A 27907-nucleotide genomic window follows, 5' to 3' on the forward strand; every position below is an offset into this window, starting at 1 on the left:
GCATATATAAAGAAGACACTAATAAGGGAAAGAATGAATGGGTAGGCAGAATGAGTGGATAGGCATCAGAGAACAAACTGATGTTTGCACTGGATTCCATAGAGAAGGTAATGGGGAAGAGAAAAGATTGAATCACTCTCAGACATACATACATCTGAAGTTCAAAGGATCAGAGAAGTGCTTTAGACTGGTCCATACTAATAGATAACCAAGACATTGGTGCAGTTCTAGTAAAGGCTTCTCACAGTTTCATCATATTAATGGGCTCAGTTAGGGAATGAAATGATTTGAATCCATGGATAGAATAAATGTTAGCTTGCTTCAAAATCTCATCACGTATTCATTAGGTTTGAGTTTGGGGGTAGAAGTGTTTCATTTTTTTGTTTGATTGGTTTTTGCTATTTTTCACATCATCCACACTTTAGTCAAACTGGCACCAAGCAGAATAGATCTAAAGATGGAAAATAAATAGGAAAGCCTAGGGTAGACTCTTGATAGTCACTGAGGGTACTTTATGTACATCAATAAGACAGATGTAAAACATACTCCCTAATATTAGGGATCTTACCATTTTCTTTGAGAGAAAACTAATTTTAAAAAATCATGCAAATTTATACTATATGATGTAGCATGGGAAAGTAGGCATGGACAACCTTAGAAAATAACGTACTTACTTTTTACACTTAAATTTTTTCTTATAGGTACATGGTGTATGTTAGGCATAAACCCCCCCTTTACTTCATTCCTCCTATCATACATTTTATCACCTCTCCTATTGTTAATCCCCCAGACAATTTTACTTCTACTTTCACCCAATATACACATACATGATTTTATATGACTATATAAAGTCTAGGAATCGCATATGAGAGAAAACATATTTGCCTTCCTGAGAAAGCTTTAATTCATTAATGTGACTGTCTCAGCTGTACCCATTTCTTGTAAACAACATGACCCCCATCCTTATTTATGTCTGAAAGCGTTCCCACTGTATATGCGCACACGTTCCTCGTCCACTCTCCTTGGAGTTGGGGTTTTATTGCGGTGAAGAGTTTGGAGGTTCAGTCCATTGTCATCATGGTGGGAAGCGTGACAGCATGTAGGCAGATATGGTGCTGGAGAAGGAGCTGAGGGTTGTACACCCTGATATGAAGGCATGGGGAGAAGGGAGTGAGTCACTAGGCCTGGCTTGAGCATCTGAAACCTCAAAGCCCACCTCCCAGTGACACACTTCCTCCAACAAAGCCACACCTCCAATAAGGCCACTCCCTATGAGTCTATGGGGGCCATTTTCTTTCAGCTTACCACAATTCTTCTGTTGCTGGACACCTAGACTGGTTCGTTATAAGGCACTTAGGTTTACTGAGAGAAGGATTCATGGAAAGAAATAGGTTTCAACTAGACTTTAAGAAAAATGATTATTACAGAAGACAAAAGGTGCTTTTCAGGTGCTACACATATTCCTTTAACCTAGCTAAAATGAATTATTGGATTGGTTTATATATAAATTTATATGGTGTGCATATACACGTTTATCCACCCACATGCTAAAATTTAGTTCCTTGTCAAATGCCTATCTATGGAAGTTGCTTAAAATCACCTTGAGTCACTAGTCCTTGAAAGTGACTTCCAACTTAGAGCACAGCGTTCCAGCTTTCTTAGCTCTTTCCACCCACTGACAGAAAATATCAACTGTGGATATCCAAATTATACTTCCCACAAATGCACACACCCAGGGAAGGAAGGAATTTCTGGGCATTCTTTATCATGGAGAATAGAATTCAGTGAAGCAGAACTAATGGAACTGTCCTGCGCAGCATTCCTCCTCTGGAGATGTGCACAGGCAAGTGACCAGGGTAAAAAGCAAGTTCAGAACGCAATGGAAAAGCAAAACCAAGGGAGCTCACCTGTGCATGCCACAGTTCTCCGCAGAGGGCTTGATTCAAAAGGAATAGCTGAGATTGTAGTGTCGAGTGTGGCAGATGGAAGGGAGTGAACCACACCACATCTGGGCAGTATCCAGGATGCAGTGAGACAGGAAAATAGCAACATGTGCCTCACATAGTGTCTGGGTGAGTTACAGCACCTCAAAATGGACAGGAGCACTTCTAACCCTGGAGGGGAATTAATGATCTGTGGATCATGGTAAAACAAATTCTGTAAATGAAAAACTGAATATGGGGTTAAAAAGAAATTATGTTCACACCCCCACCTGTCTTAAAAAAAAAAAAAAAAAACGGAGGGAGCCAAGAACACACTGTGAGCGATCAGTCCTTGCCACTGTGTAATTGTCGCACTGTCCTGTTTGTCATTAGTTTAGTTTAGAGCAGGGCATGATGGGCTGTACTCCAAGCATGTGGGCGGCCACACTGGGTTACAGAGTAAGACTCTGTCTCCTAATGTCATTAACGGTAGTGAGAATGGTTTCAGATAGCCTTTGGTATATGGACTCCAACTTCTGCTGTGAGTCAGAGATAAAGATCCAGCCTGTGTTCTGAGAATGACACAGATGACAGAGCAGGATCAGAGTGCCCTAAGAACAGCAATGCAGTATGCCTCTGCCATGATCAGAATCAGACCCACTTACATGTCTGGCAGCCCTCCCAAGGATGGCTAACAATGGACAGGACCCACAATCCTCCCTGCATCTGCTATGACTTATGTATGAGACATATGACCTATGTACGAGACATAGGATCTATGTATGAGACATAGGATCTATGTATGAGACATATGACCTATGTACGAGACATAGGATCTATGTATGAGAAGAAGCATCCAGAACAGCCAGTCTCCACAGTGCTGACTCTGGCAATGCTGACAATCTAAGCATCTCAGATAACAATTCTTACAACCTCCATGGCTCTTGCCCCCCCCCCCCCACTTCTCAAGTTATTCTTAAGCAAGACCTGGGAACTGGCATTCACATCCCATAGATACTCCACTTCCCCACATCCCCAAACATAGAAACTCCTATGGGTTCAAATCTTAGACATGCTTTGAAAACCTTAGCTCTCTCAGGGATAGCCCCACCACTCAACTCAATGAAGGCCATGGCAATATGGCTGATCTCCACACCTGTGTCAACACCCCAGGTAGTTACAACCCTGAAAGGGGCGCTTGCTCCCTCTCCCTCTCCTCCTCCTTACCTCTCTGGCCCCCTCCCTGTCTCTGTGTCTATCTCTGTCTCTGCTCCATTAGGTATCTTCAGGCTGAATTGATACTCAAAGCTGTTCCTCCTTTCTGCTTCATGGATGCTATACCTGAGCCTTGCACAATACTGCAGTATAGATGGTCCTAAGGAGCTGGCCTTTGGGTCAGGCAACTAGGCCTCTCTAGGATCCTTTCCAATCATTCCGTGCACCTAAATGTTATCTGCCCCTCAAAGCTTTCTAACTCCTTTGTTTCCTTGTATGTGTGAGGCCCTGGGTTCACCCTTTACAGTTTGAAAGGGAGGTTGCAAAGAAACTGTTAAGACATTTTACCAGGGTGTGCTGATGAGCACCTATAGCCCCCCAAGCTTAGAAGGCTGAGGGCAGAGATTACAAGCTCAAGGCCGGGCTGGGCTACAATCAGAATCTCTGTCTTAAAAAAAAGAAAAAAGAAAAAGAAAACAAACAAACAAAAAGACCTTAAGTGCAATCCTGCTAACATGAAAAGAAACCTAAAAGGACACGACCCTACTGTGCCGTTGCCAGAAGGTTACCACTGTGGCATGATTTTCATTTCATCGTTGGCCTTTTCTGTGCAGTTTGAATTATTTTTACAATGACAATATTGTTTTATTGCAATCCAAAAGTGAGATCTATTTTCAAGTCTAGCTATTTTAAACATAAAAAAGAAATCCCTTTGTTGGGAGAGACACAGTTTGATTTAAAGGACCCCATCTGGGGTAGAAGCCAATGGCTCCTGGTGGCTCTCCTTTCACTCCTGACACACAGCAGATACACAGGTCACTCATCTGAATTCCTTTCAAGTAAATTTAAAGGGCTAAGATGTAAGAAAGCAGGATCAAATATGTCCTTCTCTTTCCTGCACATGAGAGTGTTCCACAGACTCCAACACCCAGGCCACTTGCAACAAGTTTTTAAGATTAAACTACATTGAGTTATTTATTTTTATGCATGTGGCTGCGTGTTGTCCATGGGGCATACGTGGAGATCAGAGGATGGCTCATGGGAGTCAGCTCTCTCCCTGTACCTTGTGGGTTCCCAGGGATCAAATTCAGGTCTCTCTGGCTTAACCATAAGCTCCTTTACCTGCTTCATAGATGTCATAAAGGAAATAACTGTAACATAACCCAAGTCCTTTGCCTCGTTGGGATTTCCAGCAGAGAGATGAGTAAATTCTTAGCTGCAAATAATACTTGACCCAGACCACAAATAAAGAACTTAGATTTATGAAAATACCAACTGTGCTTAAAGCCATGAATTGTGAATGATTTTTAAGAAAAAGACTGATTAAATTTACATGTAATGGAGAACAATTTCATTACTTAGAAAATTAATAAAGAAATAATTTATTTTAAAGTCATTTGTTTCAAAGATACTTTTATTATTTCAAGCATCTGTTAAAAGTCAAAGCAATGGGACACAACGAGTTCAATAATAATTCACTATCATTTTCATCATTTTAAAAGTAAAATGTACTGAAAATGTGTTCAATTAATATATATATATATATATATATATCCTGGAAACTATGACTTGAAGAAATGCACATAGGATTTCCATATAATACTATGTAGAGAATTAAACTTTCTAAGAAAAAGTCTTCATTAAATTAGGGAAAACTTTGCCATACATGGACATTGCTTTCACCTATTATCTTCTTGATTTAAAAATAGACTATAACCATAACGAACAATAAAATCATCTATTCTAAATTTTTCATTTTATAAATAGAGCAGCTGAGAGCCCATTCATCTGAGTGACGCTGTTAAAAACAAAACCGAACCAGACTCACAGTTCACCCAACGCCAGTGCACATCTCGCTAAACCTGGACGTACATCATGGTACCATGTAAGATCAAGTGAAAGGATGAACATGTACATACAAAGCACATGGGTAACTCCTTTAATTATCCTTCGAATCATTTTCTCTTAGCACACTGTCAAATTAAACTTAGTAAACACTACCTTGGGTCAGCAAGATGGCTCAGCAGGTCAAGACTCTTAAGCCCAAACCTGGCCACCTGAGTTCAGGGCCCAGTGACCAGTTGGTGGAAGGAGAAACTTGACTCCTACAAGTTGTCTTTTCACACACACACACACATGTGCGCGCGCGCGTGCGCACACACACACACACACACACACACACGTACACGTGAATAGCTACCACACTTATCCTAAGATCTAAGACACATTTATTCATTAGTTAATTTACACCTCACCAATATGTGCAGCCTGCTGTAAGTTCCTAGCTGTGCATACGTGTGGCTCGTATTAGTCATTCACGATGCCAAGAACGATGAAATGACACGGTTCCTACTTTTGACAAAAAGGACAACAGACATGTGGCAATGCACATCTTTTAAGGAGAACCACGAGTGAAATCACTAACAGCATTATGGAACTTCAGGGAAGTGTGCCACAGCCTGAGACCCATGATATTTGGAGGCCAAATGAAAGTCCCACCTTGTCAGTGAGGGTGTCCCTACTGTCCCTGTGCCCTCCTCTCTCTGTCCTCCACTACTGGCTTCAGCCCTGCAGCTTCTTCTCAGCTCACACTCATGCTTAGTGAAGAACATGAACTCGAACTCATTTCTCATCTACAAAGCTCAGGTGATGTTTGGAAGTCTCCTGACACCCTCTAGGGGTGTCCTTGTTTTTCAATGAAATACAATTTTATATCTCACCAAATTAGACATGAGGGTCTCTGGTAATCAGCATAATAAGGGTCTGATTTTATACGAATTGTGTGCGCAGATAAATATCATTCTAGAAAGGAATACAAACAAAGGAACACATTCAGGAGAAAATAAAGCTCACCCCTCAAGAGGGTATCGGCTGAGACAGAAGAAGGCTGCGTGAGTTACCAGGAAAGAGGCCAGGGGACCCAAGGGAAGGGCCTCACGAACCTGAAGAAGTGTCTCTACACACTTGCGCAGTCACAGAGTGACTTTCCTACAGTGTCCCAGACTAATTCATCCTGTACCCCAACTGAAAGATCTGTGTGGCTGCCTTTCCCTGAAAGAGCAACTTCCGCAGTACGGGTTAGGTTCTGTCTCTCTGTCTCTCACTCACTCTCTCTCTTCACACACCCATATACAGAGAGAGGGGGTATGGGGAGAAGGGAGACAGACAGACCGACAGGTATACACATGCTATGTGTTTACTTTGCATTTTGGCAACATAAATGTGATTTTATTTTTTTGTCACAAAGAAGTGCCCAGAGAGCGCAGTCAAGAGTGGGAAGAGAGCAAGGGCGGTAGAGACAAAGGAACAATTTTCCCTTCACATTGTTAAAGGGACGCAGGGGACCAGAGTAATGCAGAATAATGAGGATACTTTCCGGAACCTCTGGCATCACCGGATGCCTAAATGAATTTGTGCATCTGCTCTCAGACCCGTGTCTGTGGCTCACAGGACCTTGGTAACCTGGTCAACATGAAACCATGGGGTCATTTTGTCAAAGGGAGGGGAGTAAGAGCAGCGAGGTGGCTGGAGGATGAGGTCTGGTTCCTGGGTTGCCCGCTCTGCCAAGCGCTGCTCCATTCTGCCTGGGGCAAGACTGCTCAAATTTGCAACTCTTTACCTGGTAGACAGGCAGTCTATAGATTAGACAGGAAAAGCCCACCACTGGGATTCTACTTCCTTTGTCACCAAAAGTACCCCCTTATGTTTATAATCTACAGAAGTCACATGGAGTGCCATCCAGGGGAGAAAGGCTACGTTTTCATGAAATGAAAAATAATAATGGAGACATTTATGGTGTTTGTCTCCCACAGGTTTGGGGTTCACCTTAGTTTGCTCTTGATTGATGAAGATAAATGACCATTCTTTGAAAACCCAAAAGCACCAAAGAGTATAATATATTATCATCACTTAGGAAAAGCAACCTTATATAGTAATAGCTTCAAATGTCAGAAGACAGGAGACAGGAAAGGGAGGGAGAAAGAAGGATGTTCAGCAGCCTCTGCCAAGGGCGGGGCACAGCATTTATTTATTTATTTATTTATTTATTTATTTATTTATTTATTTATTTATTTGACTTTAGAGAACTCTGTCCTACAGCTATCAGGGACGATTCAAGAATCCACTTATTTCCTTTTAGGGTTCCTAAGCACGTGAAATGATTTCATCCCTCCATAATGAGTTCCATGTGCTGTTACCAATCAAAGAATGATAGGGTGTCGGTGTCGGGTTTTGAATAGGAATGGTTCCCATAGACTCTTCTCCTTCCCCCCGACCCCCATAGACTCTGTGTATGAATGTTTGGCCCATAGGAAGTGGCACTATTAAGAGGTGTGGCCTTGTTACAGAAGGTGTGGCCTTGTTGCAGGAGGTGTGGCCTTGTTGGAGGAAGTGTATGACTGCGGGGGTGGACTTTGTGATCTCAGAAGCTCAAGTCAGTTCTTCTCCTGCTACCTGCTGGTTAAGATGTAGAACTCTCAGCTGCTTCCTCCAGCACTATGTCTGCCTACATGCCATCATGTTTCCTGCCATAATACTGAACTAAATCTGTGACCTGCAAGCCAGCCCCAAGTAAATATTTTCCTTTATAAAAGTTGCTGTGGTCATGGTGTTTCGTCACAGCAATAAAACCCTAAGACATGGAGCATCCCATAAAAAGGAGGCGACATTCTGGAACCATTAACACCACCTCCCAGGAAGGGGACAAGAAGCGTAGCAACCTTCCCAATACTCCCTGGACTCAAAGCCTTGACTGCACAAAGTTGATTGTTTAAAAGTTCAAAACTTTTAAACAAGGTGATTGCTAACAGATTTTTAAAATTTTGACTGTTTCTTCAAGTAATTATCATGTATAATATCTAACCCTATAAACACGTCTTGTCAATACAGCTCTCACTCTAGCCATCTCACAGAGAGGAGATGAAGCCACACAGATAAAGTCCTCTCGCTTTAAATGCAGCTTGACAGTTATATAACTGTTACAGTCATTTACTAATGTGTGAATAAGTAATAAATCAATTTTATTGTGGTATCTTTTAAAATCCATACCATTTTAAATGGCCCACTTATTTAACCTTATTTTGCCGTAAAGTATATAATTTTAGTAATGTGTAGAAGCACACATTTAATCCCAGAGCTACAGAGGCAGAGACAGGGGGATCTCTGTGAGCTCAAGGCAAACCTAGCCTACATAGTGAGCTCTAATCAAGCCTGGGCTAGACTGTATAATTTTGGAGACTGGTAAGACAGCTCTGTGGATAAAGCAATTGTTAAAGTGTGAAGTCTTGAGTTTGGATCCCCAGGTCCCATATAAAAGAAGTGTACATCTATAATCCCCAAATGGCTGCTGAAAGATGGGAGGTAGAGCCAGGAGAATTCTCAGAAGCTTGTGGTCTAATTAGCCTGCCGTACACAGTGGAGAACATCAAGAGACAGAGACCTAAGGTTGTCCTCTGACTTCTACACACATGCTGTGGGACATACACACCCCATCCACACATAAGCATAGACACACACACACACACACACACTATATATATATATATATATATATATATATATATATATATACACACATATATAGTATATATATATATACATATATATACACTACATATATAACATATACACACTATATGTAATTATATATTATACTATAATATATATATGAAATATGCAATATAATATATTATAATATACTATTGTGTCATTCATTATATTATATAATATTTTATGAATATATGATAGATGACATATTATATATAATATACTACATACATATAAAAAATTTCAGCACCTATAGTCTTAAATTGATTAAAAAAACCTTCACAACAGAAGAACTCAATTAGTAACTGATACTGCAAACATGAAATGTGTTTATCAAAAATGAAAGACTGAGACTGGGGACGTGGCTCAGTTGGTAAAGTACTCACCTTTCATGCTTGAGGGCCTGAGTTCAATCCGTAGCACCCACATAAAAAGTCAGGTACTGTGTGGTACACATTTGTAATCCACAAGACTAGCCTCATCAGTAAGCCCCAGATTCCACTGAGAGACTCCGTCTCAAAAAAACGAGGTGAAGGACTCCTGAGAAACACCTGAGGTTGCTCTCTGGTACACACACACACACACACACACACACACACACACACACAAACATACACACAGGTGTGCACACAGGCACACCCACACATACATATTCACTAGAATACATATGTGCAACTACATGCATGAGCACACAAACGAGAAGGAAAAGCTGCATCGTATGAAATGACTGTCCTAAGCTATTCTCTATGGATGTTTTCTGCTCGTGACTTGTGTCTGTATATCTGAATTGATGACAGTAAACCTTACCCATAAGGCAATGCCTTTCATCTTTAACTAGAGAATCAGTAATGCCCAGGTGACCCTGGGGACACTCCTGCAGTCCTAGCAGTTGGAAAGTCAGGCGGGGCATGAGAACCAGAGCCCCAAACGCATCTTTGACTACCCTGAGAGTTGGAGGTCAGCCTGAAATATATGAGACTCTGCCTCAAACATAACAGAGATAATAATGACACAGCCTTTTGCCGCATGACTTACATGTGCCAAGCAAGCATCTTACATGTAAGGCATATGGTGAACTGGTTATTTGGGCTTTGCAGCGGTTACCTGTATAACTGAGCAATAGTTCAACATTTTTACCTACAAAACCAGCAAACTCGTTATACAAAATCCTACTCTACGGCTGAGGAAACAGGACCAGAAAAACGTTTTGAAAGCTACAGTCTAAGAGGTGCCCAGCGCGGAAACGCTTTTGTTCCTCTAGTGGGTCAGTTCTCCAAACAACAGTTAAGTCATCCCCATTTAGAAGGAGCCCTGGGATTGACACACTAGAGAATAAAATCCTTCTGTGCTCTAGGTCTGAGGTTTGGTCTATGAGTCAAACTCTTCCCAGCACTCTTTGATCTGACCCTCATCTTTTGTGGGGAGAATCAATTGCAGAGGAAGAGGAAAGTTTATCAGTATAGTCAAGCAAACGTCCACATATGAAGTTGTGATTATTCGTCTGAAGAGAGTGATCTAGACATCGCTCAGTAGGCTGCTACATTAGGAAAAGGCAAAATGGATGAAGAGAAAATACTAAAATCACAGGCTAAATTTGTTCAACTTAGGACCATTACATCAATATTTTACTGGTGAAAAAAATAATATGGCCAGGGTTTCCATGGGAGACCTTTATCACCATCATCATCATCACCATCATCATCATCATCCTCACTTCTACTATTATAGTCTGTCTTATCCATTACTACTATTATTATCTAGCTTACTTTTTAAAAAAAAAGTCACTGGGAGATTGGGTTTTTTGCAACTGTTTCTGATGGAAACATGCACACCACTCCTTAAAGACTGCCGCCTGCTTTTGTCCTAGGCAATTGTGCCTATGGCTCTTGCCTGATGGCGCTTTACCTGCATGGCTACCAAAACGGCTGGACTCTTACATGCACATAGTCTTATTTACATGATGACAAAGAAATGGGCTCTAACTAGGAGTTGGCTATACTTTAATACCTGGCCTGAGAGGGATGCCATGTACCAGGATGGTCTGTGGGGCAGACTCAGGTATTTCAGACGGTCCCTGAAGTTACCTGTGTTGGTTTGAATGGAAATGGCCCCCATAGACTCATAGGGAGTGGCATTATTAAATAGTGATTGTTTCAAAGGGTTAGGATGGGTAGCCTTGTTGGAGGAAGTGTGTCAAAGAGAGTGGGCTTTGAGGTTTCAAATGCTCAAGGCAGGCCCAGTCTCTCTCTCTGCTTTCTGCCTATGGATCCAGCTATTGGACAATCAGCTATCTACCTGTCCAGTACCTTGTGCTTCCCCATGGTGATAATGGTTGTAAGCCAGCCCCAATTGAACGTTTTCCTTTGTAAGAGTTGCTATGGACATGGTGTCTCTTCACAGCAATAGAACCCTTGCTACAGCGCTGCCCCACCTAAAATGAGGTTTCATGACAAGCTGGAGAGAGAAGAGCCTTTGTTGTGCTCTCTGTATTTGATTAAGCAAATTTTCATTTACTTCTCTAATTCAATATAATCAACACTCACAAAATAGCTCTTGCTAAAACATTTCTTTTTGTAAAAAAAAAAAAAGAGTCTTTTAGTTAAAAATAATGGATGTCCACTTAGTTTCAACAATCTTATCAAAGGGTGCAGCTAGAACAAGAGCTGGTTCCAGCCCATCTCTGTTCCTGCTCATCCCCAGTGGTACCGCGGCACTGAAAAACAAGACTGTTTAACCCATTGGGACAGGTGACAAGATTGTTGAAACTACCAAGAAGCCTCCATAGGGCCAGATTTATATACATTCTTGCTGCAGAGGAAGTTTGCTGGAAAATAAAAACTAGATGTGATTTTTTTTTTCCAACAATGGCGGCTGAAGTCAGGCGGTACTGAATTGAAAACTTTAGTTTTAACCCTACTGATAAAGTTTAGAAAGATCAGTGTGGATCCAATTCAAAATAGCTAAAGTAATATAATATGCCAACATGTTTCAGTAAATACTGTTAAGGATGGAACCCCAGGAAGGTGCTATACATAGCAACAGAACACTCATGCGTTAAAGGTGTGTGATTGGATGAAGGTGCATATACTTCTAGAATATCTCAGTCTATGCTATTTTTTAGATCTTATTTTAATAATGAAATAGAAACCAGGTATAGTGACTCATATTCAAGTATGTGGGAAGTCGAGGCAAGAGAATTACTCTAAGTTTGAGGATAGCCTGGTCTATATAGTGAATCCCGGGTTAGTAAGGGCTAGAACAATACTCTGTCTCCAAAGAAAGAAACAAACAAACAAAACAAACACTGAAGTAAATGGAGCTTTGTCTTTGGTGGGAATTGAACAGAAAAAAGGATTGGATGGAAATTCTAAAAATTAAATAAATTCTTTAAGGAAAATCATCATTTTATAGAAAAACTGTGCAAGCAATAATTGATCAAACACCTGCTTTAGCAGGAATTAACAGCAAAGAAAGGTTCCAGGGCAAAGCTATGAGTGCCTCACACCGGATGCCTTACTTGCTGGCAACTCTAGAGTACAATAGTTAGGAGACAGAAGTGTAAAATTTCAACACAATCTTATCAGTGCAATACATTTTAGAGAAACTTACATTTAAACTACATTGAAATTACATTGGCTTGCTTTTTTTAAGCCCAGGCTAGCCTCAAACTCATGACACTCCAGTCTCAGTGACCTATGGGGACTGGTAAGCACAAGCACACTGTATTGGAAATCTTTGAACCATGTTACAATGACATATACTGATACAGACAGACATATACTGATACAGACAGACATATACTGATACAATGACATATACTGATACAGACAGACATATACTGTTACAATGACATATACTGATACAATGACATATACTGATACAGACAGACTTTACATCACACAGGCATTTGTAACCCTCCAATGGTTGATGCTTTTTCCTTAAGCCCTTAATAGAAGTACAGAACATGAGGGTACCCTGGTTTTACTTGACAGAAAATGAATATTCTAACTCTACCTATCGTGTCTCTAGGCTAAGACATGGTTCTAGTCACCTGACATGTTTCAGAACAATAAATGCAATGTGTCCTATAACAGTGAGATGTTTGGGATCAGCTTTTAGCAACAACAACAACAAAAAAAAAAAAAAAAAAAAAAAAAAAAAAAAGATGAAACGGAACAAAATGTTTTTAAAACAGATGCTGAAAATGTTTCCAATAGTGACACTTTTATAAAGTATATTTGTAAGTTATCCTTTGAAATGGCCTTTCTGCAGGCCTAACTCTGTGGTAGTTTGAATAAGAGTGGTCCCTACTGGCTCACATGTTTAAAGGCTTAGTTAGCAGGGAGTGGCCCTACTTGAAAGAATGAGAAGGATTAAGATGTGTGAACTTGTTGGATTTCTTGTGTGTTGCTGGGGCATGGGCTTTGGGTTTCAAATGCTTAAGCCAGTCCCATTGGCTTTCTCTTCCCACTGCCTGTGGATTGGATGCAGAACTCTCAGCTACTGCTCCAGCACCATATCTGCCTTTGTGCCGCCATGTTCCCTGACATGATGATAATGGACTAACCCTCTGAAACTATAAGCCAGCCCCAATTAAATGCTTTATTTTGAGTTGCCTTGATCATGGTGTGTCTTCACAGAGTGAGACAGCAAGAGTCAACACAATTGAATGTCATTCATCTGGGGGAGGCAGATGCGTGAACAAAGTTTTAGGACATGGAACACATGGCAAGCCCTATGTGACAGCAGCACACAGGTCTTGTGTACACACACACACACACACACACACACACACACACACACACACACGGCAATTCACAACCATCTGTAGTTTCAGGAGATCCGATATCTTCTTCTTGGCCTCTGCAGACCCCAGGAATACAAATAGCGCAAAGATATTAATTACATGCAGGCAAAACACTCACACATAAAACTTATTTTTTAAAAGAGTAAGATGTGCACAGTGTCATAGGGCATGACTGTGAAGGCTTGTCATCCATCCCAGCGGCTTGTAAAGTGGAGTCAGGGGGGCTGGGAATTTAAGGTCTACATTGTGTATACAGCAAACTTGACGACAGCTTAGCCTGTCTGAAACCCTCTCTCTATCCTACTGCATGTCCCTCTCCATCTCCCCATAAATCATTTATAAATATTTTTAAAGGCCAGGTGAAGTGGCACGTATCTATAATCCAAGTACTTAGGGTTATTTTTGAGAAGGTAGCTGGTGGTAACTTTGAGGTCTGCCTGTGTTTACACAGCCAGTACCAAACCAAGCTCACTTAGAGTACAAAGTGAGAACTGTCTAAAAGAAAAAGAAAGAAAAGAAGGAAGCGAGGGAAGGAGGGAGGGAGGGAGGGAGGGTAAAAATTCCCAAATGTCTAAATGCACTGCTGTGACAGACAGGCGATGTGGCCTCAGTCATCTGTGTTTCTCCCAACATTCTTATCTCCTAAGCTCCCAAGGAACAGCCCATTGCACTCTGAACGCACAAGGCTTTTCCAACTCAAAGCTCTCAAAGCAACAAGATCAGGTCGTCACAGCAATTACCAATGCATCTGGTACAATTTTCTAATACTGTTTTCCTTTCTGTTGCCATAATAAAACACTGACCAAAAGCAACAGAGACTGTTGCCAAGGTTCTTTCTTGGTTGCTCTCCACAAACTGATGGTAAGGCCCTATTGCTTACACCACCACCTACATAACTCACTGAACACGGAGAAGGTGAGCTGGTGCCTACATAGAGCCTTCACCCCCTACTAACTAGTGCTGATGGTGCTGGAAAGTATGATGTATACTACCAAAGGAGAAAGGTAAACACTAACCCAGCTATAAACCTGCTATAAGATGCCCTGTTATGCAATAGTGGATCAAAATTTATAGGAGTGGCTAATCACTAACTGATTGGAATGAAAGCCCACTCTATGAGACAGAACCCATGCCTGACACTGCCCAGGTACCCAAGAGTATGAGACGAGAAAGGCCACAGACCTAGGAGAGAACTAAGTACTCTTTATCTGCTAGAGGAACATAGCAATAACACGACTCCTAGCATCATTCTGTTGTACCCACAGACAAGTGTCTTTCTCAGCCATCACCAAAGAAGCTTCTTCCTGCTGCAGTCGATGGGAACAGAGACCCATAGCTGGAATGAAAGAACAGGAGACTTTGAAACATGCAGTCCCACATGAGATGTCTCCATCATACCCCTTCTTTCGTGCCTCAGCAGACTCTGAAGAAAAGGAGGCAGAAAACTGTAAGAGGCAGAGGGGATGGAGGATGCCATCCTCTGGTCAAGGCCTTCCAATCACGACAGGACTGACACACATGAGCTCACAAAGACACGGCAGCATGCCCAGGACCTATGCAGGTATAAGCCAGATGGGGTCCTGAGGCCGAGAGGAAAGTAGACACGAGCCTCATCTCTAACATGGAAACTAACTCTGTTAACTGCCCAGAAAGATAGGTGAATTATCTCCACTGGAGCCTCACTAAGCATGTGAATCACATTTAAGGGCAGCTCCATGCCCTAGATGGCCAGCATAGAGTCATCTCAATAGTATTTTTGGAGGAGGTTTTTTTCTTGTGTTTGTTTGTTTGTTTGACTCATAATCTATTACAAGACAAAAACAATCCCAGGGATTTTCTTTTCCTTACAAATCTTTTGTTTATATACTATGACTTCCAGTTTTGTTTTCATGGGTTTCCTGAATGTGCAAATGTCTATTTCTCAGCATCTATGTCTGTTTCTTGTGTGTTTTTTTTTCCCCTGTGGATCTTTTGCTTGTTTTTGTCTGTTTGTCTGTCTGTTTTGACCTATTCTGGTTTGTTCGCTTTATTTTATCTTTTGTTGTCATTATTGTTGTTGTTGAGGGTGATGCTTGTTTGTTTTCTAATGAGAGAGAAAGGGGTTTTGAGTGGATGGGAAAGTAGAGAGAGAATCTGGGCAGAGTTGGGGGGAGAGAGACTATAATCAGAATATATTGTATGAAAGAAAATCTATTTCAATTAAAAAAGGAAAAAAACAAATCTATGTATGTAAACAGGGAAGTAAGTGTGAGAGATTTAAAATGTTGATTGGGGTGGAGGTGGGGTAGAAGAATAACAAAGAACCTACCCCATGTATCCAGTGGAACAACACTAAAAAGGAACAAGAAAGAAAGAAATGTTCAAGTGCTTTCCAAGTTAAAAAAGAGATAAATGCAATGAGTAACATAGAAACACGTGAAAGTATGAGATTCCCTGGTACAATGCAAGTACACAGTTGAGTTGCTCTAGTAAAGTGGTGGTGAAGGACAGATCACTTCTATTTTAAGTGTAAAGGTTAAGTGGTAAGACATTTAGGGACTGGAGGGATGGCTCAGTGGTTAAGACTACACAGTGTTCTTCCAGAGGACTGGAGTTCTGTTCTCAGCAGCCATGTCAGACAGCTCACAGCCACATGAAACTCTAGCCCCAAGCAATCCAGTGCCACCTTCTGACCTTCATAGGCACTTGCACTCATATGCATAGACACACACGCGAGCACACACACACACACACACACACACACACACAGAGAGAGAGAGAGAGAGAGAGAGAGAGAGAGAGAGAGTTAAAAATAAAAACAAATCTTAAAAAGTAAAACTATTAAAACAATAACCACAAATTTTTTTAAAAAATTGTTTATTTAATTTATGTATGTGAGTATTCTGTAGTTGTCTTCAGACACACCAGAAGAGGGCATCAGATCCCATTACAAATGGTTNTGAGCCAACATGTGGTTGCTGGGAACTGAACTCAGGACCTCTGGAAGAGCAACCAGTGCTCTTAACTGCTGAGCCATCTCTCCAGCCCCAATAACCACAAGTTTTTAATGGAGGTATAACATAAGAATATAATTTGTATTGTTCAACACAAACTCAAAATCAGAAAAGGCAGAATTAACAGGTAAAATTTTCTCCTTTTGTTGCATCAAAACTTTGTATCATAATCGTTTATAACTATAACCAACATAAGCTTTTATAGTCATAGTGTGTTCTTTGTAAGTCTCATGATAACTACACGTTAAAGCCTACAGTGGCATGCACCTCTATTCCCAGCACTTGGGAGGCAGAGGCAGGCAGATCTCTGTGAGGTCAAAGCCATCCTGGTCTACAGAGCAAGTTCCAGGACAGCCAGGGCTACACAGAGAAACCATGTCCTGAAAAAAACAAAGGAAAAAAAGAAAAAGTAGATTGGGGTTCTGGTCAGTGATAGAATGCTTATGTAGCATGCAGGAAGCCCTAAGTTCAGTCTTGTACATGGAAGGAAGGAGAGAGGGAGGGAGGGAGGAAGGAGGGAAAGTAGGGAAAGGGAAAATTGCACTTCAAAGAAGTAGAAAAGCAAAAATAAACTGAACCCAAAGTTAGTGGAAGGAAATAGAAAACAGTAGAAATAAATGAAAAGAGAACAGAAAAATGTAACAAAATAAAAATAAGCTTAAAAAAAACACATCACATTAAAGTTGGACAAGGCAAACCAACAGAAGAAAAAGAGCCCCAAGAGAAGACACAAGAGTCAGAGAACACCTGGTGCAGACCCTGCAGGCCCTGAGCTTGCTGCTTCAGTCTCTGTGGGTTCATATGAGCCTTGCTCAGTTGATTAAGATGGACTTGTTTTCCTCGTATTCTCCATCCTCTCTGGCTCTTGTACTCTTTCTTCCTCCTCTTCCACAGGGTCCCCTGAGCTTGGGAGGGAGGATTTGATGATAACGCTGTCTTATTTAGAGCTATGGAAGTTGTATTTGTTGCCCTGTGCTGTCTAAGAGGAACATTGCTTCTTTAGTAAAGGGTAATTCCAGTTAAGGTGTGTGTGTGTGTGTGTGTGTGTGTGCATTATATACATGTATACATACAATACATACATACACACACACACACACACACACACACACACACACACACACATGAATTCGGTAGCTTCTACTGCAGTAGGTGTCCATGTGACTCTTTTGAAGTGTCTTTAGTGTTAGTTATCCCTCCCTGTACTCCCTAATCCACCCTAAGACTGTTTTCTAGAACAACAGAGCAGTCACACATATGACTGCACAGCAGTTGAGACTGGATTCACAAGACCCAGGATGTTTTTTTTGCTTGTAGGCCAAGGCTTACTTGTAGCTGATCTAAAGACGAGTTCCTTAGCTGATGTCAGATTCTAAAATCCATGATCAAACAGTACTCTGAGTATTATTTGATATTAAACTGAAGTGATTTTAATAATTTTTTTCTCTCCTCTGTGGTCTTCTTTCTCTTTTCTCCACTTGGCTCCATATTTCTCTAGTTCTACACCCTCTCCCTTCCTGCTTCTCATCACTACCACACACTTCCATTTACAGGGAGCCCACTGTCTTAGTCAGTAATCTATTGCTGTGTAGAGACACCACGACCAAAACAATGTTTATAAAGGAAAGCATTTAATTGGGAAATTGTGTATCAATTCAGAGGTTTAGTCAGTTACAGTCATGGTGGGAAGCAAGGCAGCAGTCAGGAAGGCATGGTGTTGGAGAAGTGAATGAGAGCTTTATATCCTGAACCATAGGCAGGAGGCAGAGCAAGAGACTGGGCTTGGCATGGGATTTTGAAATCTCAAAGTCCACCTCCAATGACACACTTCCTCCAATAAGGCTATGTCCCCTAATCCTCCTAATCCTTTTCAACAGTCCCCGCTCCCTGGTGAATAGGTACTTAAACACATGAGCCTATGGGAGCCATTCTCATTCTAACTATCACACCCACTGACAAAACCAAAGGGGAACAAATGTGCACTGTCCCATCTTTCAGGTAGTCCCAGCATTCAGCTTGGTCACTATGGGGCTACTTGTTCCAGTGGATCCTTATCTTGACATCGGAAGGTGGAATCCTCTATTTCTAATCATGACCTGCTCACAATGCCAGAGACTCACACAGCTCTTAGCCTCTCCCTGGTCGTTCCCTTAGTACTCTGAGACAGAATGAATATGGAAGAGCTCACAGGACACACCAGGCTCTAGTCAGGTCTTAGGGGGCATGGCTGACCTCAGCTCTCTCTCTTCAGCAGGGCTTGTGTTTCACTTATATATCAAAATTCCCCTTGGAATGTTAGGCAATTTTGATGCCAGAGTCAACTGCAGAGTCACTAACTCAAGACTAGAAACAGGCCATACAATTTTTTTGTTTTTAAGCAAACTTCTGTGGTGGATCACCTTAATTTATATTTCGTTTGACCCATCTATTTGCTCATTTCCTTTAAAATGTAAGTCAATTTTTAATTGTAAGATTTGTTTATAAAAGAAAACTTTCTCCAAGTCTTTATAGAGAGATTTCTCCAAGGGGTTTGCCAAGAGACTACCAGGGACCTGGCCATGTAAGCACATGTCCCCAAAGAGAGTTTGATAATGTGAAGATACCAACATCCTTTTTCATGAGGAAATTTGCAAACACACATACAAGGGGGCCTTCTGTCTAGATAAACTTGCTCCAGGGATGCGTTAAGAATCTGCTTTACTGAGGAGTATCCTTTGAGTGTGTATTACAAAGGCTTGCTTTTCATTATATATGTAGAGAGCATTACCAATTACTTGGACTTTAAGTTTTTCAGTTTAAATGTCAATGAAAACTTTTACTAAAATTCTTTTTTTTTTTTTTTTAGGGTTTGTATACTGTTCAGTGTACCAAGCAAATGTTAAAAATACTTGTGTCTCTCTCGTAAGTAACTAAATTGTTACTAGGAAGGTATTTCCTGGGGACTAAAAAGCAATTAAATTCCTGATCTTAATGATACTGAATTTTATAATACTATTTCAGACAGTTAGGATTTCTACATAGGATTATAAAATAACCTAGATGTTTAAATATTTTATTGCAAGCCAAAGGGCATGATACAAGTACTTGCTGTAATTAAAATTTTCCATTTTATAGAAATGCTCCTATTTTTTAACTCTAAAATTAATTACTTATATGGATTTTGTTGAGAGAGGATTTGATGAAGCCTAAGCTGGCCTAGAACTCGCTGTACAGGTGTGGATGCTGTACAGATGTGGATGACTGCCTTGATACCCCGGCCTCTACTTCCCAAGGGTTTCATGTGCTTATTCTTTAGTTGACTTGCGAGCTATCTTCCTCCACTTAGCCTTTCAGCTTCTTTACTTACTCTCTCCTACTTGGAGGCCACTCAGCCATCATGAGAAAGACGGGCTCCAGGGAAGTGACATTCACTTCACCTTGAGCTCTGTGAAGAGCCTTTCCTGAAGGTCTGCCCACTGAGCTGACTTACTGACTTAAACTTTCTAGCTTTCTAAAACAAGCACGATAAATATAAAAAATCAAATACAATAAGTTTGAACCAGTGATGAACATGGTCTGGGGAAAGACATAGTCACAGTTATCCGAGGCTTATACCTCATTTAACTCATTTTACAACTCATTAACATACAAGGGAAAGGCAGACGGTAGGGTGTAGAGTGCCCACAAAACCACGAATTAAGCAAACATTCAAAGCTTTCATGATAGCATTTTAAAACTGACCCTAAATAAACTAGGAAATTATACAATGTGGTGTGGAGGAGCATTGGGGAATGAACTCAGAACCTCCTACAGGTTCTGCCATTGACCTACATCCCCAACCTCTGACAAATTAGATCATTAGAGTGAAGCCCTAGGTGCTTTCATAACAACCCTCTAAAGCCATCAACATTCTGCCTGGATATTTTAGGAAAGGTGATTTCGGAGGAATGTCTGCTGAGTGTTCTTGACCCTCATACAGCCTGGTGATTGAGAGATTGATGGAAGATGGCCCACAGGACCCTTCCCTCAGCAACTTGCTTCACAGAGTTAAACTAGTCAGTGTACCAGAGAACTCAGGAGAAACCCACCATCCACTGTGCCTTCCCAGCTTGGCCATGGCAAATCCTGTGCAGAACCACAGCTCTCAGCCGCCCCGGTCCCCACACTGCAGTTAGCGGGTGAGGGACTCTGAAGCACACACAGGCTGTTAGGACTAGTGAGTGTTTGAGCAACAGTTTCTTCCTGGAGTTTCTCTTTCCCTATCCCAGGCAACATCTCCCCTTCCATGGCAACTGAGTCAGGGCGGGTGATTGATGAGCCTCAGGCCAAACTGCAATTTAGATCAGAGCTGCAAGTAGAACCCAAATCTCTAGGCTGAAGGGAGCCAGCCAATCAACTGCGACTGAGCAAATCTGCCTTAGTCTCCTAGGCGGTGTAATGTGCTGAATCCGGCATTCACATTTTATCTACTGTTGGTTCCTGGCTCCTAAAGAATTCCAGCAGAGCTCCCTTCCAACCCTTTCATCTCTCTGCCCTCCCAAACAGGAGGAGAGGACACAGTGTCCCAAAAGAACTAAAAGAACTGGGACCTCTGAGGAACTTTCTAGATATAAGTGGCTTTCATCTTCCAGTTCTGTGCTCGCAACTTCATTTCTGCACTTCTCACTAGGTGGCAGGATTCAACCACCAAAGAAAGAATTTTCCAATAGATGCTTGAGAGCAGAAATTTTCAAAGAAACGTCGGTCTTCACAGGGAACATTTATGAAAAGGTAAAAAAGAATATAGCTACAAAGGCAGTGACCCATATGCTTCATAGAGGCCTAGATTCATTTTAACTATAAATAAAGTAATGCAACAAGAAGAAAGTAACCTTTTATGCCTTCAAATACCATCACAGAATTCTATAGTTCGATGTTAACATTTGATTAAAAGATTTTTTACTTTCTTGCTTTTTAACTTCATTTTAGCTGAATGCCAATTAGAAACTAGAGAACTCTGTGAGATTATGGGTATTATGCTAAACTGTAAATCAATCTAATGTGACAAAGATAAACTACATTTTAACTAGCCATTAGATGCACCAGAAAGATAGCTGTAATTAGTGCATATGTAAAGTATCTGTGAATACACTGAAGAGACTCAGCAGGCTGTACTTATACAGTTTAAGCATATATATACTCATATATACATAAATAAATACATACTTACATATTTAAACATTAAAGAAGAAGCCAGAAATTGGGAAAGGGGGTTACATAGGCAGAGTTGGAAGAAGGAAAGAGAGTGGAGGGAAATAATGTAATTATATTTTAATAAAATTTAAAAAAATGAAGTATCGATGACTCTATCTTGAGCTCTTAGTCACATGAGTATAGTAATGGCATATACAGTTCTTTAAATCCTTAAAAGGCTAGTCTCTCAAACAGATCTCATGACAGTTCTTTAGACCTTAAAGATTATTGCCCCAAACTGGCCTTTTTACGCCTGTTGCACAATAAATGTCATTACCAATTATTTGTTAGAGCCCACCAAATATCTGTGCCCACTGGTTCCGGGGAGCTTAGGCCTGTCTCCTCTGTGGAGAGTCCCGCAACACATGAAGGAGAGAATGCATGGAAGCAGTTTAAGGTTGCTGGCTGTCAGATGATAATTAATCAGCCTGTACTGCATCTGATAGGATTAGCATTCCCTCCGTTGATTGATAGCTAATTACATGGCATATGCTATACATTTTCCCACGAAATTCTTGTTTTAAAAAAGCCACATTCTCGATAAGTTCATCCACAGAGCAGAAAACAAGCAAATGACCTGAAAGACCATCAACAGGTTGTTTTTGTTCCCCTCCCCGCCTTCCCCCGCATCCAACAGCCTCTCTTGGTCCTCCTACCTTTGCGACTTGCAAAGGCTGTTTCTCCTCCTTGCCTCCTTGCAGTCTGAACCCCCAGGGCGCCCCTCCAGTCATGGAAATGCAGATGAAATCTCCGGTGCCCATCTTCTCCTTTCAGCTAGGCAGCATCAAGAGTTTGAGAAAGCCAGGCGAAGCCGCGGTGCAAGAGAGGATGCGTCTTAAGCTGGGCTGGTGCGGAGGGTGCAGGACGCAAGGCTGCCCCGCTGCCGGCTGCGGGGACAGTGCGCGGAGGCCGAGCCTCCCCCAACCGCCCTCCCAGCACCTGTACCGCCCTCTCTTGCGTCACGCTCTTTGCTCGGCCCACTTTTCAGCTAAAAGCACAGAGCCTCGCACTCAAAAGAAAAATCCCTGTTTGGGACAGAATGGGGCCAATGCAGAGCGGGGAGGACAACATTGCTCTTGCTCTAGCCGATTCCGTGCCAGCACCTGAATAGAAGCGAGATTTAATTATTCTATAAATAGTAGCCGGGTGGTGCGAGTTTTAACCTCCACAAGTAAGCAGCTAAAACATAAGCTCCCAGAACCCAATTACTAGAGAGTTAGACTCTCTCAAAGAAACACTTCTATGTTTACCACACTGATGAATGAGACAGAAGAGAGATAAAGCAAGTTTCTTTACTGTTCTACCTGCTGCCCGAAGAAGAAAGCGACCCTTTAAAGGGGGATGGGGAGAATAAAACAGGAGCATTTTTGAAAATGTTCTCTGAAATTGTGCTTTTCTGAACTAACATATGTTTAGAGGAGGAAAAGGAGGGCCTTCCACAGGAAACTATCTTCTAATATCTTTTTCTGTCGCAAGGTTTAAGACGTTTTCGATTTTGCTGGTGTCGTCTGAGAATGCCGCGCATGCATACCGTGTGTTTAGCTCAAGTCCATGTCGTGGCCCCTCCCCTCCCCATCCTTCCCCTATTCCCACCACTACAACTCCCTTCCAGTTTCATGTGCCCATTTGTTAAACTGATGGAGTCCTCTTGGTGCCGCCAGTGTATGCGGGTGAAGGATAATCTAGTGGAGCACAGGTAGCTTCAGTGTCACAGCCCCTGAACAAAACTGGCTCTCCCTCTCCCAGCCACCATCAGCTGCCCAAACTCCAAAAAAAACCCGCATACAAAGATAATCAACATGATGCCTAAACATTTGTGCGGTCACCGTGACATGTGCTACAATATTTCTGTCAGAGGATTCCTCGTTACCTACTGACCCACTAAGGCCTGGTGGGCCTGGAATATTTATGCCTTCCAAGGCACATTATTGAAATGCCATCTGAGCAGGTGCAGATGGAGCGCTGGCGTTCCAGTGGGAGGGGCGGGGCAGCAGAACCAGCAGTGAGAAAGGATGCCCTCAGCCCTCCCTCTGAGGCATTTTCCGCTCTGTTTACTATATGACCTTTCTGTTCTGAGGTACTTTGCTGCTCCTGGCTGTCTACATTTTCTAAGGAGGATCACAGAACAGGGGGCATGCACACCAGCGACAACGGTTGGAGCACATAGCTCAGAGTTGCTGCCTATCTCGGTCTTGGAGCACTGGGGCATGCCTCACTGCTGGGGCTGCTAACACCAGACAAAGATCACAAACCGCTGGACTTATGCAGACAACACGTTTCACTGTGCTAGAGGAGTTACAGCTCAAATGTCTTGTGTTTGAACATTGGGTCTGGTGGCACCACTTTTGGAGACTGTGGAATCGTTGTGACTGTGCCTAACTTAGCACAGGTGGGTCACCAAGAGTGGGTCTTGAAGGGTCGTGTCCACTTCTGGCTCTGGCCAAAACTTTCTGCTTCCTATCTGCTTCAGCATATGAGGGGCACAGGCCACACTCTCCTGCTGCTATGATAGACTGTATCCCCAAACCTGCAACCAGTATAAGCCCTTCCTCCCTTAGGTTGCTTCTGTCAAATACTTTGTCACAGCAAGGCAGAAGTGGGAGGGGTTCTGAGAACAGGGTCCCTCTAGAGATGGGTAGTTCATAGCTTGGCTTGTAGATGGCTCTCCATGATGTTTTCACAGTATTGGTTAGAACTTTTCTTATTGATATGACCAAATACTTGATAATAGTCAATTTAAGGAAAGAAGTGATTCCCTCTGTATTACAGCTAAAGAAGGGGTATGACTCCCACAGTGGGGAAGGCAGGGCGATAGGCTCATGAGGCAGTGGTCCTATTGTAGTCCTACTACAGGAGCAGACAGGAAGTGAGGTCAGGTTATACAACCCCAGGGCCTTCCCCCACTGTCCCTCTTCCTCCAAAACCACCAGCTGAGAGCCAAGTGTTCAGGGTCTGTTGGGGGACATTTTACATTCAAGTCACAGCATGAGGTCTGTAGATCAGTCATTGTGAATAGGGCCCACTCTGATTATTTCATATCAATTAATTACCATTTTAAAGATGCACCTCCAAACATAAACCACATTCTGAAGTATGGGGGATAGGATTTCTACATAAAAATTTAGGGAACCATAATTCAAACTTAAGAGTGAGGAATACAGAGACAGAGAAGATGGAGCCCAAGTTAGGGTCACTGGCTTCTCTGGCAGTGAACCCAAGTTCCTAGAATCTAATCAGGTGGCTCACAACTGCCTGTGACTCTACTCGGTCTCCACAGTTACCTTCACACACATACTATGCACACACACACACACACACACACACACACACACACTGTGCACGCATACATACAAGCAAACTGTGTGTACACATACATACAAACACACTGTGCACATGCACACTGTACATACACACACACTGTATACACACACACACACACACACACACACCTTTTCAAACGAGTGTTACAAAGAGATAACTAAGCTAAAAGTTCATTTCTTTGCAATACATGAGAATATATAAAATTCTCCTTGCAGGATAATTATCAGCGTGTGGTACTCGAGTTTATTCTTCAGATTTTCCCTTTCTTGCTATTCTAAGCAGGTATTCAGACTCCTGCCATTTCCCTGCCCCAGGACTGTTGGCTGAGACGGAACAGAAGATGGTAATCACAGTTCTTAGTTTGGGAAAGACTAGAACTCCAGGAAGTAAGTATGTCAAATATTCCAGACAGGGAGGAAAGGGAGGAAAATGTCACTGAGATAAGTAATAAAACACTGGCCCTGAGAATGGCCTGCAGGGCTCTCGGGAAGCAGTGTCCACTGTGCTGGTGACAGGGAGATGAGAGACACGCCCCAGAGAGGAATAGCTTCTGGGTCTTTGGAAGGACCCTGGGCTTCACCCCCTGCTGCACAGATGTTGTGGACACTGATGCTGGATTAATGACTACTAACCAATACCATGGCTATCTCAGTGACTTCTGTGAGAGCAAGTGACAGGTAACCTAGGACTCTGTAGAACCCCAGGAGCTTTGCAAATCCCGGTGTCTCCGTCTGTTTGGGATGCTACAGAAGATGAATATAGACTGGGTGATTTAAACGCAGACGTTCGTTTCTCTAAGTTCTGGAGGTTTGGAAGTCCAAGGTCACACTGTCAGCAGATTCAGTGTATGATGAGACACTCCTTGTCATTTGTAGATGGCTACCTCCTCCATACATTTTTACAAGGGAGAACTGACCTTCATCTCTGTTGTTTCTGTCTTCTACAAGGGCTGTAAGCTCAGTTATGGGGGCTCCATCCTCAAGACCTGATTATCTTTTGAAGACCATACCATTAAACACCATCACAACATGTGACTTTGAAAGAGGCATAAGCATTCACTCCATAACATTCGGGGAAGAAAGACCCTCCCTTGCATCATCCCCTCACCCCCAACCCAGTAGGACGGAGGACCAGAGGTGGAGATTTACATGTCAAAGTAAAATTGTTGAGGTAGTCAAAAGATATCTATACTTCTAGTTCGTTCGCTCATTCAAAAAGTTATTTGAAGGAAGGACTATCAGATGAGCTTTAGAGGGTGTATCTGTGAGCCACACAGAAAGGATTCCCTCTCCCGTAGGAAGACATCTTACTGGGGAAACCGGAGAAAGAAGTGAAATCATTCCGAGAGAAGTGGGAGACAACGAGGAAATAAAGCAGAGTGAAGCAGGGTTATGTGGTTGGGGTGGTGGGAATAAGATGCAGGAACATCAGACAGAGCCACTGTGGGCTGCAAGGAATGACTTTGGGACGCAGTAGGAGCAGGGGGCAGGGTCTATGAAATGACTAAGTAGAGCCTGGTACAGCTGAAACACCCTCATTCAACCCTTCTGCCAGAGAAGAGTTCAACAGGAAGCTGATAAGGGTGAAGCCCCACAGACCTTACTTCCAGGGCACCCCCTAAGGCCTAGGAAGGAAAGCCAATATATGCTTGCATGGTTGTACAGCCTTGTCAAGTTGCTAAGGTAAAGACACTTATGTGGATTTGATTGTAACTAGCTCCAGTTTCTCCACTATTGTCATACTGAAGTGGCAAGGATGTGACTGGAATCGAGCTAAGAGGGATGTGATGGGGGTTGGTTCGCTCTATTTATGTGGCTGACAACCGCATACATGTAAAGTCATTGCTAGCTGTCCAGGGAAGGAATGGTGGCTCCCAAGCACGATCTTCCCATGCGTTGTACCAACTCACTTGATGTGGGAATATTACCAGCCCAGGCAAGCGGCATCAGTGTGCATCGCCCATTTGACCCTGAGGACCCAGGTGGCAGAGAAGAGAAGTAGACATTGGTATATGAACAGACGCTGGCCTGTGGAAATCTCCTCCACTTTCCAAACAAAAACCATCATGGAAAGACTTGGTTGTTTTGTTTGTTTGTTTTACAAAGATGTGTGATATACACAGTTCTTATGACTTTAAGGGCACAAACCTGCAGGCACGTTACAGTGATGGCTTCTACACAGGGATTCACATTGTGGGTGCAATGCAGTTATCAGATATCAGATATGGAAGACTGATTCTCATTAGCCATGCTTAAAGTTAATGAAACTTGTTACAAATCTAAGGGATTAGGAGTTAGACAAATCCTCGGATAGGCACACAGCCTGGGAAAGGTGCCGTGCATAAGAAAAAAAAAATGACAGTGATCTTCCAAGATGGCTGACTTGTTTCTCATCCTCCTGACCTGAGACAAAAGCCTGAATGCTTAAAACAAATGCTTGGCAGGCTCCTTTCTTTTCTTTTCCTCCACTGAGAAAGCCCACTCTCCCCTCATCCCCTCTTGTCTCCCCGTATCCTCTCCCCCAACACACACACACACACACACACACACACACACACACACACACACAGATGACAGACTGACTCTGCAAGTTCAAGACAGGATCCCATCATGTTTATGCCAGACTTGTGGGCCTATCAGCCACACTGTGTTTGATCAAACTGACTAACCAAAATTGGGGAGACCCCTTCAAAGAGACTTGAAAACCCCAGTCCTAAAGGAGGGATTGGATTTTAGGGTTCCCTGGTCTCCCCTTCTCCTTTCTAGAGGGCTGTTGTGTACCTGATGTATTTGTTGGCTCCTTGGGGAAAAGTGTAGAAGAGACAGCCATCTTCAGGTGGCGGAGAGTCCCCCTCATGCACTGAATCTCTCTCTTCTCCCCACTGCTACCTCTTA

The 27907-nt window shown here is 42.4% G+C and overlaps 1 protein-coding gene across 2 annotated transcripts in view; it reads right to left on the reverse strand.

Moving 5' to 3' along the window:
* The window catches only part of Synpo2 (synaptopodin 2), a 145851-nt gene extending 123273 nt beyond the window's left edge, over window positions 1–22578 (reverse strand). For both annotated transcript variants that reach the window (XM_021195775.2, XM_029537361.1), the window contains exon 1: window positions 22349–22578. In XM_021195775.2, coding sequence (XP_021051434.1) covers window positions 22349–22453 — 105 coding nt within the window. In that variant the 5' untranslated portion in view covers window positions 22454–22578. The remainder of the gene's footprint in view (window positions 1–22348) is intronic.
* Window positions 22579–27907: the final 5329 nt, after the last annotated feature.

Source organism: Mus pahari, chromosome 4, assembly GCF_900095145.1.
Source record: "Mus pahari chromosome 4, PAHARI_EIJ_v1.1, whole genome shotgun sequence".
NCBI lineage: Eukaryota > Metazoa > Chordata > Mammalia > Rodentia > Muridae > Mus > Mus pahari.